The sequence below is a fragment of the Caloenas nicobarica genome, chromosome 4 (assembly GCF_036013445.1).
Source record: "Caloenas nicobarica isolate bCalNic1 chromosome 4, bCalNic1.hap1, whole genome shotgun sequence".
In the NCBI taxonomy this organism is placed as follows: Eukaryota; Metazoa; Chordata; class Aves; order Columbiformes; family Columbidae; genus Caloenas; species Caloenas nicobarica.
The window spans coordinates 52,236,216-52,250,119 of record NC_088248.1 but is presented as its reverse complement, the minus strand read 5'-3'; the positions used below and the strand labels follow the sequence as shown (position 1 = coordinate 52,250,119).

General features: G+C 38.3%; 1 protein-coding gene across 2 annotated transcripts in view; it reads left to right on the top strand.

Moving 5' to 3' along the window:
• GABRB1 (gamma-aminobutyric acid type A receptor subunit beta1) overlaps window positions 1-13,904 on the top strand; it is a 113,453-nt gene that overhangs the window by 50,594 nt on the left and 48,955 nt on the right. For both annotated transcript variants that reach the window (XM_065633715.1, XM_065633716.1), the window contains exon 4: window positions 12,528-12,748. In XM_065633715.1, the coding sequence (XP_065489787.1) occupies window positions 12,528-12,748 (221 nt within the window). The remainder of the gene's footprint in view (window positions 1-12,527; window positions 12,749-13,904) is intronic.

Here is a 13,904-nt window from a genome sequence, read left to right as displayed (position 1 = left end):
TTCCTAAACACCAATCTCCACTCCATTCATTAGCTTTATGATTATTGTTTGTGAAGAGTCAATCTCCAGGGAACAGATGTTCATGTTATCCTGAGATACCTAGAGATGTAGTAATTGACTGAAAGCAAGCAGGACGATAAATTATTCGGTAGTTTGGTTAATTTGGTACTGTGCTCTAATGGATACAAAAGCCATTCCTGCTATAAATAAACGAAAAACTAAATATCCACTCAGATACAACAGATCCATCTGGAAAGTCCTGTGACAAGTCAGGATGTTTATCTCTAAGCATTCAGTGCCTACTGATACAAACCCACTAATTCTCTAACTGTTTAATCAAGCTTTATGCAATTGGGTAAGGCGAGTAACAGGAGATATATGGAAAAGGTTTATTCCACTAATTCCATACTTGACTTCATTTACCCCATATAATCAGAAACCTTAACTGAAGCCATTTGTCATATTTCTTCAAAAGTTTTGTTGCTGCATGGCATGGTGCCACATCCTACTTTGTGCTGGAGCATCACTTACCTGATCGCTTGTAAGGGCCTTATCTCTGATTAGAAGTCACCAGGCAGAGCCATTGTGTCATACCAAAGAATAGAGAGACTCACCACCATTACCACAAAGAAGAGAAACCTCCCCATCATGTCTGTCATTGCTCATGTCATGAACAACAGCAGGACTTAAGTTACTTCTGCCATACACCAAAACTGCCAAACAGCTGGTCTCCTGTCTCAGTTGAGTTTCTTCCTCTCATCCCTCTCCTTGCCATGACCATCTTTGTAGATGTCTGGAGAAGAGCTGCATCTGTCCTTGCTCCACTGTTATTGGTTTCCATTCATGTCCACAAAAACCTCATTTATTGGTGTTATCTTCAGAAAAGCCAAGCCTTCTGGACTGCTACGCTTCATATGCCTGACACCAGTGCCTTTGATTTGCTCTGTAATAAGTTAAGCCAATCCTGCAAAAAGCTGTAGTTGGGAAAACATCACATTTAAACAATGGTGGCACAAACTCAGGATTCACATAGTTTGCCCAGCTGCATGTAGAGCTTTTCTGGCTGAATATAAGTAGATTTTAGTGGAAAATTAGTCTTTCTACTTAGTGGAAGCATTAAGGAAAAGAAACAAAAAAGCAAACGTATTTGTAGAAAAAGGAATAAATGCATAAGCACAATTTGAAATGCTTATTTCATTCCTGCAAACACACTGAATTTCCATTCCTCTATGGGACGGAAATCATCTAATTTGCAAAGCAGTGAAAACCTACCAGTAACAAGCAGCTATTTGCTTGGTTTTAAATGGAAAAAAAAAAAAAATGAGGACTTGTCGTTGACATAGTTAAGGCACTGCAATGACTCCAGAAATTAAAGCCCCAGAAGTATAAACATTGCCTGGTCAAAAACCCATGGATTTAGGACCCCTCGGCCCTCAATAGCTCCTCTGGCCTATATCATGTCTAGCACAATAAATTAAGGACACATCAAATCTATACTTTCTGTGTCAGTGATCATTACATACAGGTCCCTATGAGATGTTTTAACTTCCTTCTTCATACTGTGACACAGCTGTCCCTAAAATCACCAAGGTCACCCACCGTGCTGGACAAGCTTTACAGCAGTGCCTCAACATTCAGTAACAGGCTCCAGCAAGCAAGGAAAAGCTGAAGGGTCAGCCTGGTTTTCCTTACTTTGGCAAGTGGTTTGGATGCCAATATTGGTTTTTGTTGGTTTTGTGGGTTTTTTTCCCCTACTAATAAAGAACAGCAAAGGCAAGATAATACTGAAATAGCTGACTGGCTTCTGAGTTCCTATGTTATTTTAATGCTGTGGAAGCACTGCAAAACTTATATAGCCAATGTAAGACAGCAGGTAGGCCACAGGTGCCAACCCAAGACCTTGGGTGCCACAGTCATTTGACTAGTGTCAGTGGAGCCCTGGCAACAGATCTGAGCTGCTTCTGTCACTCTGACTTGAAGCTGTCAACAGCTTTACACAGCTGATAAACCCAGCCTCTGCTGGAGCTCCGTGCATGGCACCACAATGCTAAACTCATTCTGGTTCCTCCTGACCTCCTCTGCCTAGCAAATATGAAAAACGCAAAGGCATTTGCCTTCAGTTGAGAGCAGTGGTAGATGTGCTCTATGATCTTTCACAAGAGCCTGAGTTTTTTCTTGCCTCATTTTTGAGGTGGTATAATCCTACCCCAGAACTGTAGTTTCACAGCTGTTCTGACCTGCCCTGAAAAGGAGCCGCTGCTCTGCTTGCCCCCTCATCTCCTGCCCCAGCACTAGTGCTTAGGTGATCACGGTGGGGACAGGATCAGAGAATTTATCTATGTAAAAAACCACCACACCAGAATAGTAATGACAAGGTTCATTTCTAAACTGGATTGATTCCCTCTGCTTCCTAACCAGCTATTCAAATGTGTGCTGACCCACAAGAACAGATGGGAATAGCAGTTGTCTTGGGCTTCAGTGGGGTGAAATCCTTCTGAAACTCTGAGAGGTTTTATTGCTGTAGGCATTAAAGTAAACTGATTATTTGGTTTGCTTTATTTATAATGTAATTTACAAGAACACACTTTCCCAAAATTTTAGTATATTGGCACCAATCCCAGCATTCTACACTAATCTACTCAGTTCTCCAAACAATTACTATTCCTGTGTTCTCCCTTGTTACTTATTTTGCAGGAGAGACTGCACTTCAATATCCCATTCCGTGCTCAGGAGTATTATCCACATGCCTTCAAGCTGACTGATGAGTTATTATTTGCTCCTGCTTGTTTTTCTCCCTCCTGAAATGCCTACCCATACTATAAAATGTTTTGAAATGTGGATTCCCATGAAACTGGCAATGGCGCTGGATTTGTAGGGTTTTAATCAGATTAATCATATTAAATTGGCCAACTCAATTAGTTATCCAATTGGTTGTGCTATTAGTAAGATAAAAATAAAACAAGGTCCTTTGTTATCAACACTCTAAAAATACCCTGGATTCCGCTCTGAGGATTTAGTGTCGATACACATATCTAAAGGCAAACTGATTCCCCGCAAAATCCAAATGCAAGTTTTCCACAGAAAATTTGCATCAGTGTTGTAAACTCATCAACAATGATGTTAGGTGGTAGTGTTAGCAGCTTAATATTTAAATTATGCTGCTCATGAGAAATCACATGGGAAGCTTGTCCTCAAGCTGCCTTTGGTAGAAATGTCCCAGATGTAAAGCAAGTATTTGCAGCACACTTGGTTTGCAGTGACCACAAGATGACAGAGTTCAGGATCTGGAGGCTAAGACAGGATTTTCTTGTTGAACTAAAACACAGGATTTGATAAATGAAAACAACAGCAACAACAAAAAACCACTGCACAAAACACCACCAAAAAAACCCACACAAGCCAAAAGGCAAACCAGAACATACATAAATTAAAAAAAAAACCACCACACACACACACAACACAAACACACACAACACCAAACAAACAAAAAACCACTACCAACCACAACATTAAGGTATATACAAGTCTAAAGATCTGGCAGCTAAACAATTACTGTTTCTCTCCCAGGTAGAGCCACTGACTCACTGCACGTTACTTTGACCTCCCTTTGCCTCTCCTGAAACTAAAGAAAATTGATACAGTACAATGACAACTGAGAACCAGGCAGGAAGAATCAAATAAATTTCAATCACCAGGCCCACAGAAATAGGAATAACTCCTAACTAATCTACATAGAAGTAAATTGGTAAAAAAAATTACATATATATGTAAAAAAAAAAAAAAAAAAAACACTGCCACAACACAAAAACAAACCACAAAAACAAACAGTAGCTGGTGTTACAAAGATCGCCCAGCCTTGTATTAAGATACATGTAACTTCCCTCCTACATTGTTCTGCATCTTCTGGATCCCAGGAGTCTGGCCATGGTTTGTTGTCTTCACTACTGATTTCTAACTCACAAGCTTTGCTTAACATAAGGCCTCAAAACACAGAATTAAGGATTGCCGGGGTTTTCCTTTTATTTTATGTGCTCATCTAGCTTGTCCTGTGACTCCAGTTCATTTTTGACATTGGTGACATGATTATGCTTGTGTTCTTTTCAACTTTCTGTCCAATGCTTATAAGATTTCTGGTGCTGTTATTGCTTACACGATAGTGTTCAAGACAAAATTCAGCACACCTCTCTCATCTGTTCCTAAACTAGCAATCGGTTCAGCTTCGCTTGCAGCACTGTGCACTGGCACCATGAGGAATTCTGAGCTCTTAGCACTGTGCCATCCTCCTTAGACATTTGGTGCACTTCATAATAGTTTCACAGTTCACCCCTGCTGAGCTAACAGGAAATTACAAAGAAAAAAAATAAAGTGCTTCAGAAACAACCGTTGTTAGAAAAAAAAGGCTGCTTTCAATTACCTTGCTTATAGGTAGCAAGGGAAGTGCGGTTTAATTAATTCTCCACTTTTCCACAATGTTTTGCCTTTACAGGAACTTTAAAGTGCTGCACCCTTCCATCATATCTTTTTATCGATTTGCGTTACTCTTCACATCAGGTTCCATGTTGTAGACCCTCAGAGCTGGCCAATGCCCACCTCATTAGGATTCAGTTCTCCGGTCAGTAAGGAACCATCTCCACATAGTCCACACAAGAGCCTGGGAAGTACAGGTTTCTCTCAAATGTCCAGTCCCACTCTTGTGTATTAGTGCTTTCAGTCTAAGCTAGCTGAAACATTTTGGAACATAAGTTAAAGCTTGAAAGCTGCTTCCCTTAGAGTGCTTGCTGCACCCACTTTGTGGAGGGGATGAAGACACTTTGGCACAATGTCACAGTCCTCAAATGCCATCCCACCATTCCCTTTCATACCTGCATGTGCAAAACCTTGTCTGTACATAACTCACAGGAGAATACTAGAACATCTTCAACTTCAGCACAAAGCAGCATGTAATACCTAGAACACCTTTGCGCAGTAGCTGGCAATACTTGAACCTGAACACTAAATGGAGTCCTCAGATACAAACAGGTATAGACCACCTGGACAAGTTTGGTTTGGTTGGCTTTTTTGGCAAAACCTTCATTTCAGCTGCCTCACAGAGAGAAATGTCTCTTATTGCTGTCTATATTTGCTCTTAAAAGATGTATCTGGACATGGATTAACATATGTTGGTCTGTGGGTTACTTGCCAGTGAGAAGCTTTTCTGCTCCTTTGTTTTCCCTTCAACTGTTCTTTATTCAACCCCAGGTGCTTCCACCAGAGCCAAAATATAAAGGTCACTTATTTGCCACCTGTAAAGTATATGCACGTATTGAATATGGTATATGCCAATACACTTGTATTTGTTTACTCCAGCATTCATTACAATGCCGTCTTACTTAAACACATATTTTTACTGTTCTCCAACCCCCCCTCAAGCATCTTTATGGCAGTATTACTCTCTATATAGAAAAGATTACCAGCTTCAAAGCAAAATAGAATAGTGTGGTAATAGCTATCACTACTTGTTTCCTTCAGGTACAAAAGGCAGTTCATTGCTCTTTCAGGGAATTTGAATCACATCATGGACATGCTACGATTCTTATGTTGACAATTGGCATATCCACTTAAGGCAGACGTAGTTTTAATTTATGTTGTAAGGAATTTTACATGGGTGTATCTCATTGCTATCCCAGATGGTGGGTTATGTGGCTAGTATTTTGAAGTACAGCTGGGAATGCTATGGTGGTTTTCAAGCTCTCTTAGAACTTCCAGCATGCAGTGAGGACAACAGCAGCATATCAGCAAGCCTGCCTTACCTGCTACCTTACTCTCTTGCTAAGTTTAGCCAAGTCCCCTCCTAATCAAAGCGATCCATGTTAGTATTTAGTAACATCTCTTCTCTTCCTATACAGAGAGCAAGTGGCATGTTCAGGGCTCTCAGATTAGCAAAACTCCAATAAGAGAAAAAAAGCAGAGGGCAAGGCAAGATCTCAGTCCAAAGTACAGAAGTCCTTACTCTTCTCCCCAGGAGGCAAAGTAGAACACACAAAAACAAATTGAGATTTTACCCTTCTCTATGTTAAATTATGCTGAGACAACCAAACACAACTATCAGCACAACCCATTTAAATGCCAAAAGCAGTAATAGTATTAGTATTAGCTTAGTATTATTACTAAAACACTGCACAAAATGCAACAAAATACATAGTCTGCTATTGTAACTGAGAACAGTTCTGCCTTTTGGTTTGCTTTTTCAGTAATGACTGAAGACATTGGACATAATCCTAATCCCATTACAGTTAAGAGGACTTCTGCCTTGACTGCAAAGAGTAATATTGGATCCCAATACAGTAATGATGGGTACCTTCATTTCCAACATGCTACTCTTATAATGAGTCAGATCTTGTTCCTGGCTGTGCTTTGAGCAATAAAGAGCATCATCATTGCAGCTATGCAGACTCCTGCCAGATCTCTGCTTCTTTCTGTGAGACACAACTGTGATGCCACGTACTTAATTTAATTGTGAAGGTATAAATGCCAGCAAGCTTTATGAAACATTTCTCTGGAGAATTGTCAGCACATCTGAAAAACAAGGCACTTCACTAGCAACTAGAGCTACCAACTGGATCAAAGAAAATAACAATACCTTGGACAACTTTTTCTCCTACAGAAATCTCACATCTACAAATGACTTGCAATTTTCTGACATAAAATGTGATTTCTGAACAACTGAAGCTTGCTGTGGGAAAATTCTTATCCCATAAAAAAAACCCCACACACACAAAACACAAAAACACAAACAAAACAAATCACCCACCCACAAGCAAACACACACCACAACCAAAACACACACCAAAAAATACACCAACTTCTCTCCAAAAAAATAGAAGGCTTTTATTCTATTATCCTGGAGTCAATGGAGCTTCCTATCTTGTTTCTCCTGACAGAAGTGCAGTTCACAAGAACCACAGCTTCCTGTAAACTAGACCAGTGCACCGAATAATTTGAATACATACTCCTTCCACTGCTCGGGACAGAAGAGAAGGAAACTGGATAACATGTACTGCATCAGCCTTCACTGAAAGCAAAACCTTAGAAAAGAAGGCAAATACAACTGATCGACTAGCATGCACATCCTTAACACTCTGGCTTCTTTGCCTGGCTGGACAACTGTAGACTTAAAGAGATGTAGCTGCCCTGACGTTTTTAGAGAAGAGCATGAGTAGAACCAGTATTTTCTTCCTCCATAATTTCAGTTTAAATGTTTTCCCCCAATTACTGAGCAGTATCTAGTTGAACACCAAGTATTTATGGGAAATTGTACGCTCTTTAAAAAAAAAAAACTCAAAAAACACTCCCAGAAAACCAGCCCCACAGCCAAAAAACTACATCACCATTTGCATTCCCTTAAAATAGCTCTTTTGCAGGTGTGTGTACAGATATTCCCGGGAATTCCAAGATAGGGCAGCTAACTGTTGCTAAGCAAATGTTCATGGCTTCCTCTGATGCATTAGCCTGCTTACAATCTATGAATGAGTACACTTTTTTCCCAATTGGCAAATTCAGCACTTACCATTGTCTCAAAATTCTGCCCTTCCCATTCTTGTTAATATCAGATAAACACGGAAAAATCATTTCCCCCAATTAACAAAAGCTTGCAGTCACAACAGGATTTACATATATTGCTGTTCTACATTTATGGCCTCATTGCAGTCAATATTAGTATTCTGATCATCATTCCATATTTAATTTTAAATTGCCGTTTCAGTTATGTTTGTCTTGATTAAGTTATACTACATTTGAATTGCATTGCATCTCATTTTCTGTGATGCTGCCAGATATTTAATTGTTGCATGGTTCCCAAGGTTATCATTTAAATTTAAGATTGTTTGGGTGTACAGTATGCATCCCACAACTATCAATATACACTGTTATCTGTTAAAAGTATGGCATTGATATGTTTCATGTATTTTTTTTTTGCTGTGCAGTGCCTTCATGTACAAACTCATGTAGAGATCTAACATTTGGTATTGAATTGACCTAGAACAGCTAAATGTTAAAAAAATATTCTTCCATTTACTAACTTTTCCTAAGAAATGCATCCATACTGTTAATTCTCTCTGGTAAGACTTTTGGAGTGTGTTTTGATATTCAAGTATTACTTGAGTGTATCACAATGTGCTGAGCTTTTTTTCAATACATGAAACAATAACAGAACTTAGATTGAGGCCACCTTGGAAAGGGGAAAAACTTAAAAGGTCTTTTAGATCAAAGCTGAACAGTGCAAGAGATTCCCCTTGAAACATGCATGTCTGGAATTTGTGAAAGACAATGCAGCCGCCTGTACAACAGCAGACATGTAAACTCATCTTTTATTCCACCAGAGTCCATCATTTAACTGATATATATGGTGAAGTACCAGTTCTGTCTCTCCCAGAAGGTTAGATTATGATATTACAATGTGTTCCACATTATATTCTGCTGTGCTGAAGTGGCAAACCACACAGTGGAAATTACAAGCAAATCTAAATTATCTAGCTATTTTAATGCATCTCTACTGGTTTCAGAGATCTACAGAGGTTTTTTCCTGATAGGAAAGAAAAATTCCATTATTACCCTTACATCATCTATATATATCGCACCAAAAAAAAAATTAGGGAACCAAAAAAGTTGAAATAAAAAGTGGGGTTAGTATTGTGAGGGAACTCTCCAGTCTATTGCTTATTGGAATTATAAACTGTTCTCCCAGCTTCGACTACAATATACATCAGTGGTCCATTCATTTTCTTTACTAGGAGAAATTTATATTACCCAAATGAACTGTGAAGCTTGGTGCCGCTAATTTATTTATGACACTGCTTAAATTCAGATTAAGAAATAATTTGCCATTTTGAGTAAAATAGGCTAGTTTCTCTTACATTTTCACAGAATCTCTCTTACCTAAGACTAGTATGTAAGTACTTGTCTTAGCAACCTAATGCACCTTATTAAAATATTGTTTGATACACAATCAGCTTATATGTTACAATATATATGTACACACGCCTACTTACACATTTCCAGTTTGATGCAAAGAAATAAGAAATGTGCACAATTCCTAAGAAATGAAACAAAAAATCTCCTTCTAACGAATCAGAATTCATCACAAAAAAATTAATCAGTACACATCAAAACAACTTTATCATCGAAGCTCAGACATTTACCATTAGGAAGGTTGACTATGCCCTGGAAAAGCAGGGAGGCACTTACAGAACGCATAGAGCGCTCAATTAAATCTACTGAAATACTATGATTTTTCAACAGCCTTACAGCTTTTTCTTTTATTATAGAAAGTACAGGTAGGCAAAGCATTCAGTGTGCTTCTAAAAAAAGTGAAATATTTCTTAAAACAAATCATTTGAAAAACACAGTTATCTGCAGAAACAGATTTTTTTTTTAATTTTACATTGGGCCTTGCTTTTTTAACTCATTATTAGAAATTCTTAAATACAAAAGTTAAACATAGACTGATTTATTTTCATATCTAGACTGATGCTTGAGATCTTGGGAAGCTGTTATAAAAAGCTAAAAAAAAAATCTGCAGCCAATTACCATTGTAGATATGAAAGATTCAGAAATTATTCATACACTCTAGAGCTTGAAACCACAAAATCCCCAGCAAATATTACAGGGTAGAAGGCCAGTATTCATTAAATTCTCACTTCACTCACACTACTGTAAAATATTTTTTAAAAAACCCAAACAAACCAACCCTCTGAGATGTGGCTAGCTGCATGGTTCGCCAGCATTTCATTCTTCACTGATGAAATATGAGAAAGGTAAAGATGTATTCCATTAAAAAAAATGGAACACACATAACTATGTAATTTGGGTTATTATAGCTCAGATATTATTTGCTTTTCATTAAAATAACATTTAACTATGATTTTTAAAATAAGAACTTAGAGCAATAGGGACTTTCAAAACACAAGATACAACTCTTCATTTTCCTCATTAAAATATTGAATGAGTAACACCCCCACATTCTGGGGAATACAAAAAAAAAAAAAAAAAAAAAAAAAAAAAAAAAGACACACACCACAACAAAAAACAACACACACACAGATAATTCTGAGTTAAGAAACACCAAGATTCCTCTAGGATGGAGCTCAGATTTTTTTCTCCACGTTGACAATCGTTGGCTTGCCATGTACTTCTACATAGTATAGCACAATTGCAAGATCACTTTCTCTACTCCAGCGTTACCAACAGCAGTATTCTGCGTATAGTACAGCTGGATGGAACAAAATTTCTAAAGCAGACTATGATGCTAAAAATAGCAACTCATTTTCTTCTAGTACCCATAGCCAAGAGACAGATTTTTTTTTCCACCTGATCACATCCTTTAAGATCTCTCGTAGCTTATCTTGGCTATTTTTCTCTCATGCTTGAGCTTTGAGCCCATCACATTGGCACAACTCTCAATTGTTAGCTTTTTTCCAGTGCTGCAAATGTCAGTTCTACAAAAGCACCTTTAAGACCTAGTGAAAATATAAAGGAAAGCAGGAAGGATGAAAGATAATTATGTGTAATTGGAATTTCTATTCCATCTGTGCTGCAGACTGCATAGGCTTTGCTGAATCAGGCAGAAGTTGTAGAGGATACCAAGTGAAACACTAATGATTTAATTTCTATCAGCCAGTTGTAAAAGCTTTTCTACCTAAAGTTGCTTGAAATAGGACAGCCTAGAAAACAGATAGATCATATGAAAACCGCACCAGAATAGTGATTGGGTTTTTTGTTTTTACTTTTTCTCATCCAATTCCCATCTGGTCTGTGGGTCTGTATATGTATAAGAGGAAGAAAGGGCAGAGATTTAACTTCTTTGTAAATGTTTGCTTCTAACCCAACTCCAAACTGCGCATTCAAAAACTTGCCTCCTTGGGGTTCATGCTTCTCCATACTGCTATTTAAATTATAAATCACCTATTTAGCAGAGCATAGCATACACCCCATGCATTACTGTAGTTCCAGTCTTGACCAGCGTGGTCTGAAAAGCAAAAGAATCTGTCCTGACCTCCTCCTAGTTACCTGGGCCAGGAAAAAAAAAAACAACTTATGCCTTTGGCATATCACCTCTTGACCCTGTTGTGGGTAACATCATCTTGCAGGCCTGGAAGAGGACATATCTATGAAATCCTTGTAAATCAGTGCTCAGAATGGAGGTAATTGTCCTGTTGTATATGACCACTGATCACCAAGTCATGGCATTTCCTCCATACAAAACAAGTACTGCAGGCCCAGGACAAGCAAGAACACTATTTTCATTAACTTATTTTACTGATAAATTTATAGTTTACAGCTCTGCTAGATGCAACATTTCAGGCAGAAAGCCTTTTTGAAAGGTAACAAGCCTGCTTTGATTTCATGGCAACAGTACAGTCTTAAGAAGCCTCTGAAGATGAAGAGAGCAAGTCACATCAGACAGCTTTTATTCTCTATTTCTTAAAAAATTACAGTCCCAGCTAAGATTTGTAAGGATGACAGAGGTAAGGCTTTCCCTCACATAAAAGGAACTCTTAGCCCTAACCATTTTTTTCAACAACATCTATTATTTGATGCACTTCTACCGCTAGGATGTGTGACAAAGTGACCTGCTACTTGGAAAGGGGGGTGAAGAGGAGGTGAGAAAGAGAATACTAATAGTCCACATACTGCTCTTCCAGTCATCTTTTAAGAACTCCATCAGCTATTATACAAAGTACATGGGCTTTCCACTTTAAAAAACTGACTGCCTTTAAAAATCACCAAATTCCCAGAAAGATGGACAAGAGAGAGTATATCAATCGAGAAGCCTTTTAGAAAAATTTCTTTTCAGACTAAGTGTAAGCTGAAGGACTGCATAAATGGTATTTCATCTAAGCCACAACATGATTGTCAAGAGATGATGTTCATTTTCCGTGTGGTAATATTTGATTTTCAAGGACAGAAAGCACCGCATTCCCCAGGCTGAGGCGAGATGTGCCCAGCTATCTAAGGTCATTACACCTGGCAGCTTCAGCAGATGCAGAATGGGAAGTTGTTCATTATATGTTCAGAGGTTGTATTTGCACTTTCTCAGGAGGTCTAGGAACTGCTGCCCTTTCTGGACTAGGGGGAGAATCTTTCAGGGCAAAGACAGGGAATATCAGAAGAGGGTCCTCAATGGTATGCGATGCTATTTGGCTGAAGTCAGCTAAACCCTGCTCTTTTCGTATTAACAAAAACCTATCAAAAAAACATGCAAGCGTGATCCATAGGCTGGACACCCAAATGTACCGTGTATTTTCTTTGATTCGAAAGGTTTTGAAAGCCTGCAGCCAGGGATGGTCACTGCCATTAGCAAGTAGTGTGAAGTTCAACATTAAGATGAACAGGCCAAGACTCACAGTTGTGGTTAATAACAGCAACATCTTAACAGTCCTTAAACTTCCTATTGCTACTGATACTCAGTTACTGAGAGTTGTCTAAAAACAAGCTTCTGTTAAGTTAATTAGCATGCAAAATACAAAAAGCCCTTCTTGTTTCTTCTCTAGGACTACACCCTGACCATGTACTTCCAGCAGTCCTGGAGGGATAAAAGGCTCTCTTATTCTGGAATACCTTTGAACCTAACTCTGGACAACAGAGTGGCTGACCAGCTCTGGGTGCCGGACACATATTTCCAAAATGACAAGAAGTCATTTGTCCATGGGGTAACAGTGAAAAACCGAATGATTCGACTCCATCCAGATGGGACAGTCCTTTATGGCCTACGGTATGTTGGATTTTTTAATTGGATATATGGCTGTTCAAACAGAATGCAAGCTGTGACTGGCAAGCGCAGGTAGTACTAATGCTGCTCTCCTCTGTTTTTTCCTGGTTTCTCAGTGCAGCTTTATGAGTCAGCAAATACCCCATCTAGACCACACCACAATACATCCCAGAGTTTTCCTCAGGGCATCAAAACTTCCTTTACTAGCTATAGCCATAACTAACAAAGCCTGATTCCCCTGTTTCTTTTGTCTCTTCTGTGCATATTAACACTACTAATGAGTTCTTTATTATGGTTCTCACCTGGTAATCATAGCTTAGACAAACACTTCTTGCCTTCTGAAATCTCTCCAGCAGTTCTTTAGAACAATGTTGAATATAAAATTGGGAGACATCTGAAGAAATGTGACCAGCATTTGGTAGGGAATAGAAAAGGGACATTTGAAAATTTACATGAATTAAGGATTATCTATACAGCCAAGTACAGGTTTTCTTTAATCTGCTTCAATTTATCACTGCCTATTTACACCACAACTCCTCCTTCATACAGTGCAACCTATGTTCACCCCTGTAGATAAAAATTTATTCTAAAATCTGAACAGGCACAATCTAATGTTAAAGTACACAAATTAAAAAAAAAAACTAAACCACATTATTTGTTATGTTCAGGTTACTGCAGAGCCTGAGTAGGCTTTGGATTTTTTTTAAAGTTAAGGTAGCTTTGCTCGAGGAGGGAAGGCAGAACCACCACAAAATTGCCTGCTTGCAACAACCTTTGTTTGCTCTTATCATTCAACAGTGAAAATGTGTGGAGAATGTAAACCTGAAAACATACTTCAGTTAATCAGAAAAAAAAAAACCCACAACACAACACAAACAAAAAACTCCCAAAACAAACAACAATAACAAAAAACAGACACAAAGACAAAACAAAATGGTACCCAAGATAGGACCAAAAAAAAAAAAAACAAACCCAAACTGCTTCAGCAATTTGAAATTGAAGTAATATTTGGAGAAAGATGACTTAGAGCTTACTGAAAATAAGTTTGAAATTACCTCTTAGCCTATAAAAACATAGTTTTTTAAAATACTACACTACCCATGCACCCAGAAAAAACTTTCCAACCTATCAATTCAAGCTTTGTAAGAAACCAAAAAAA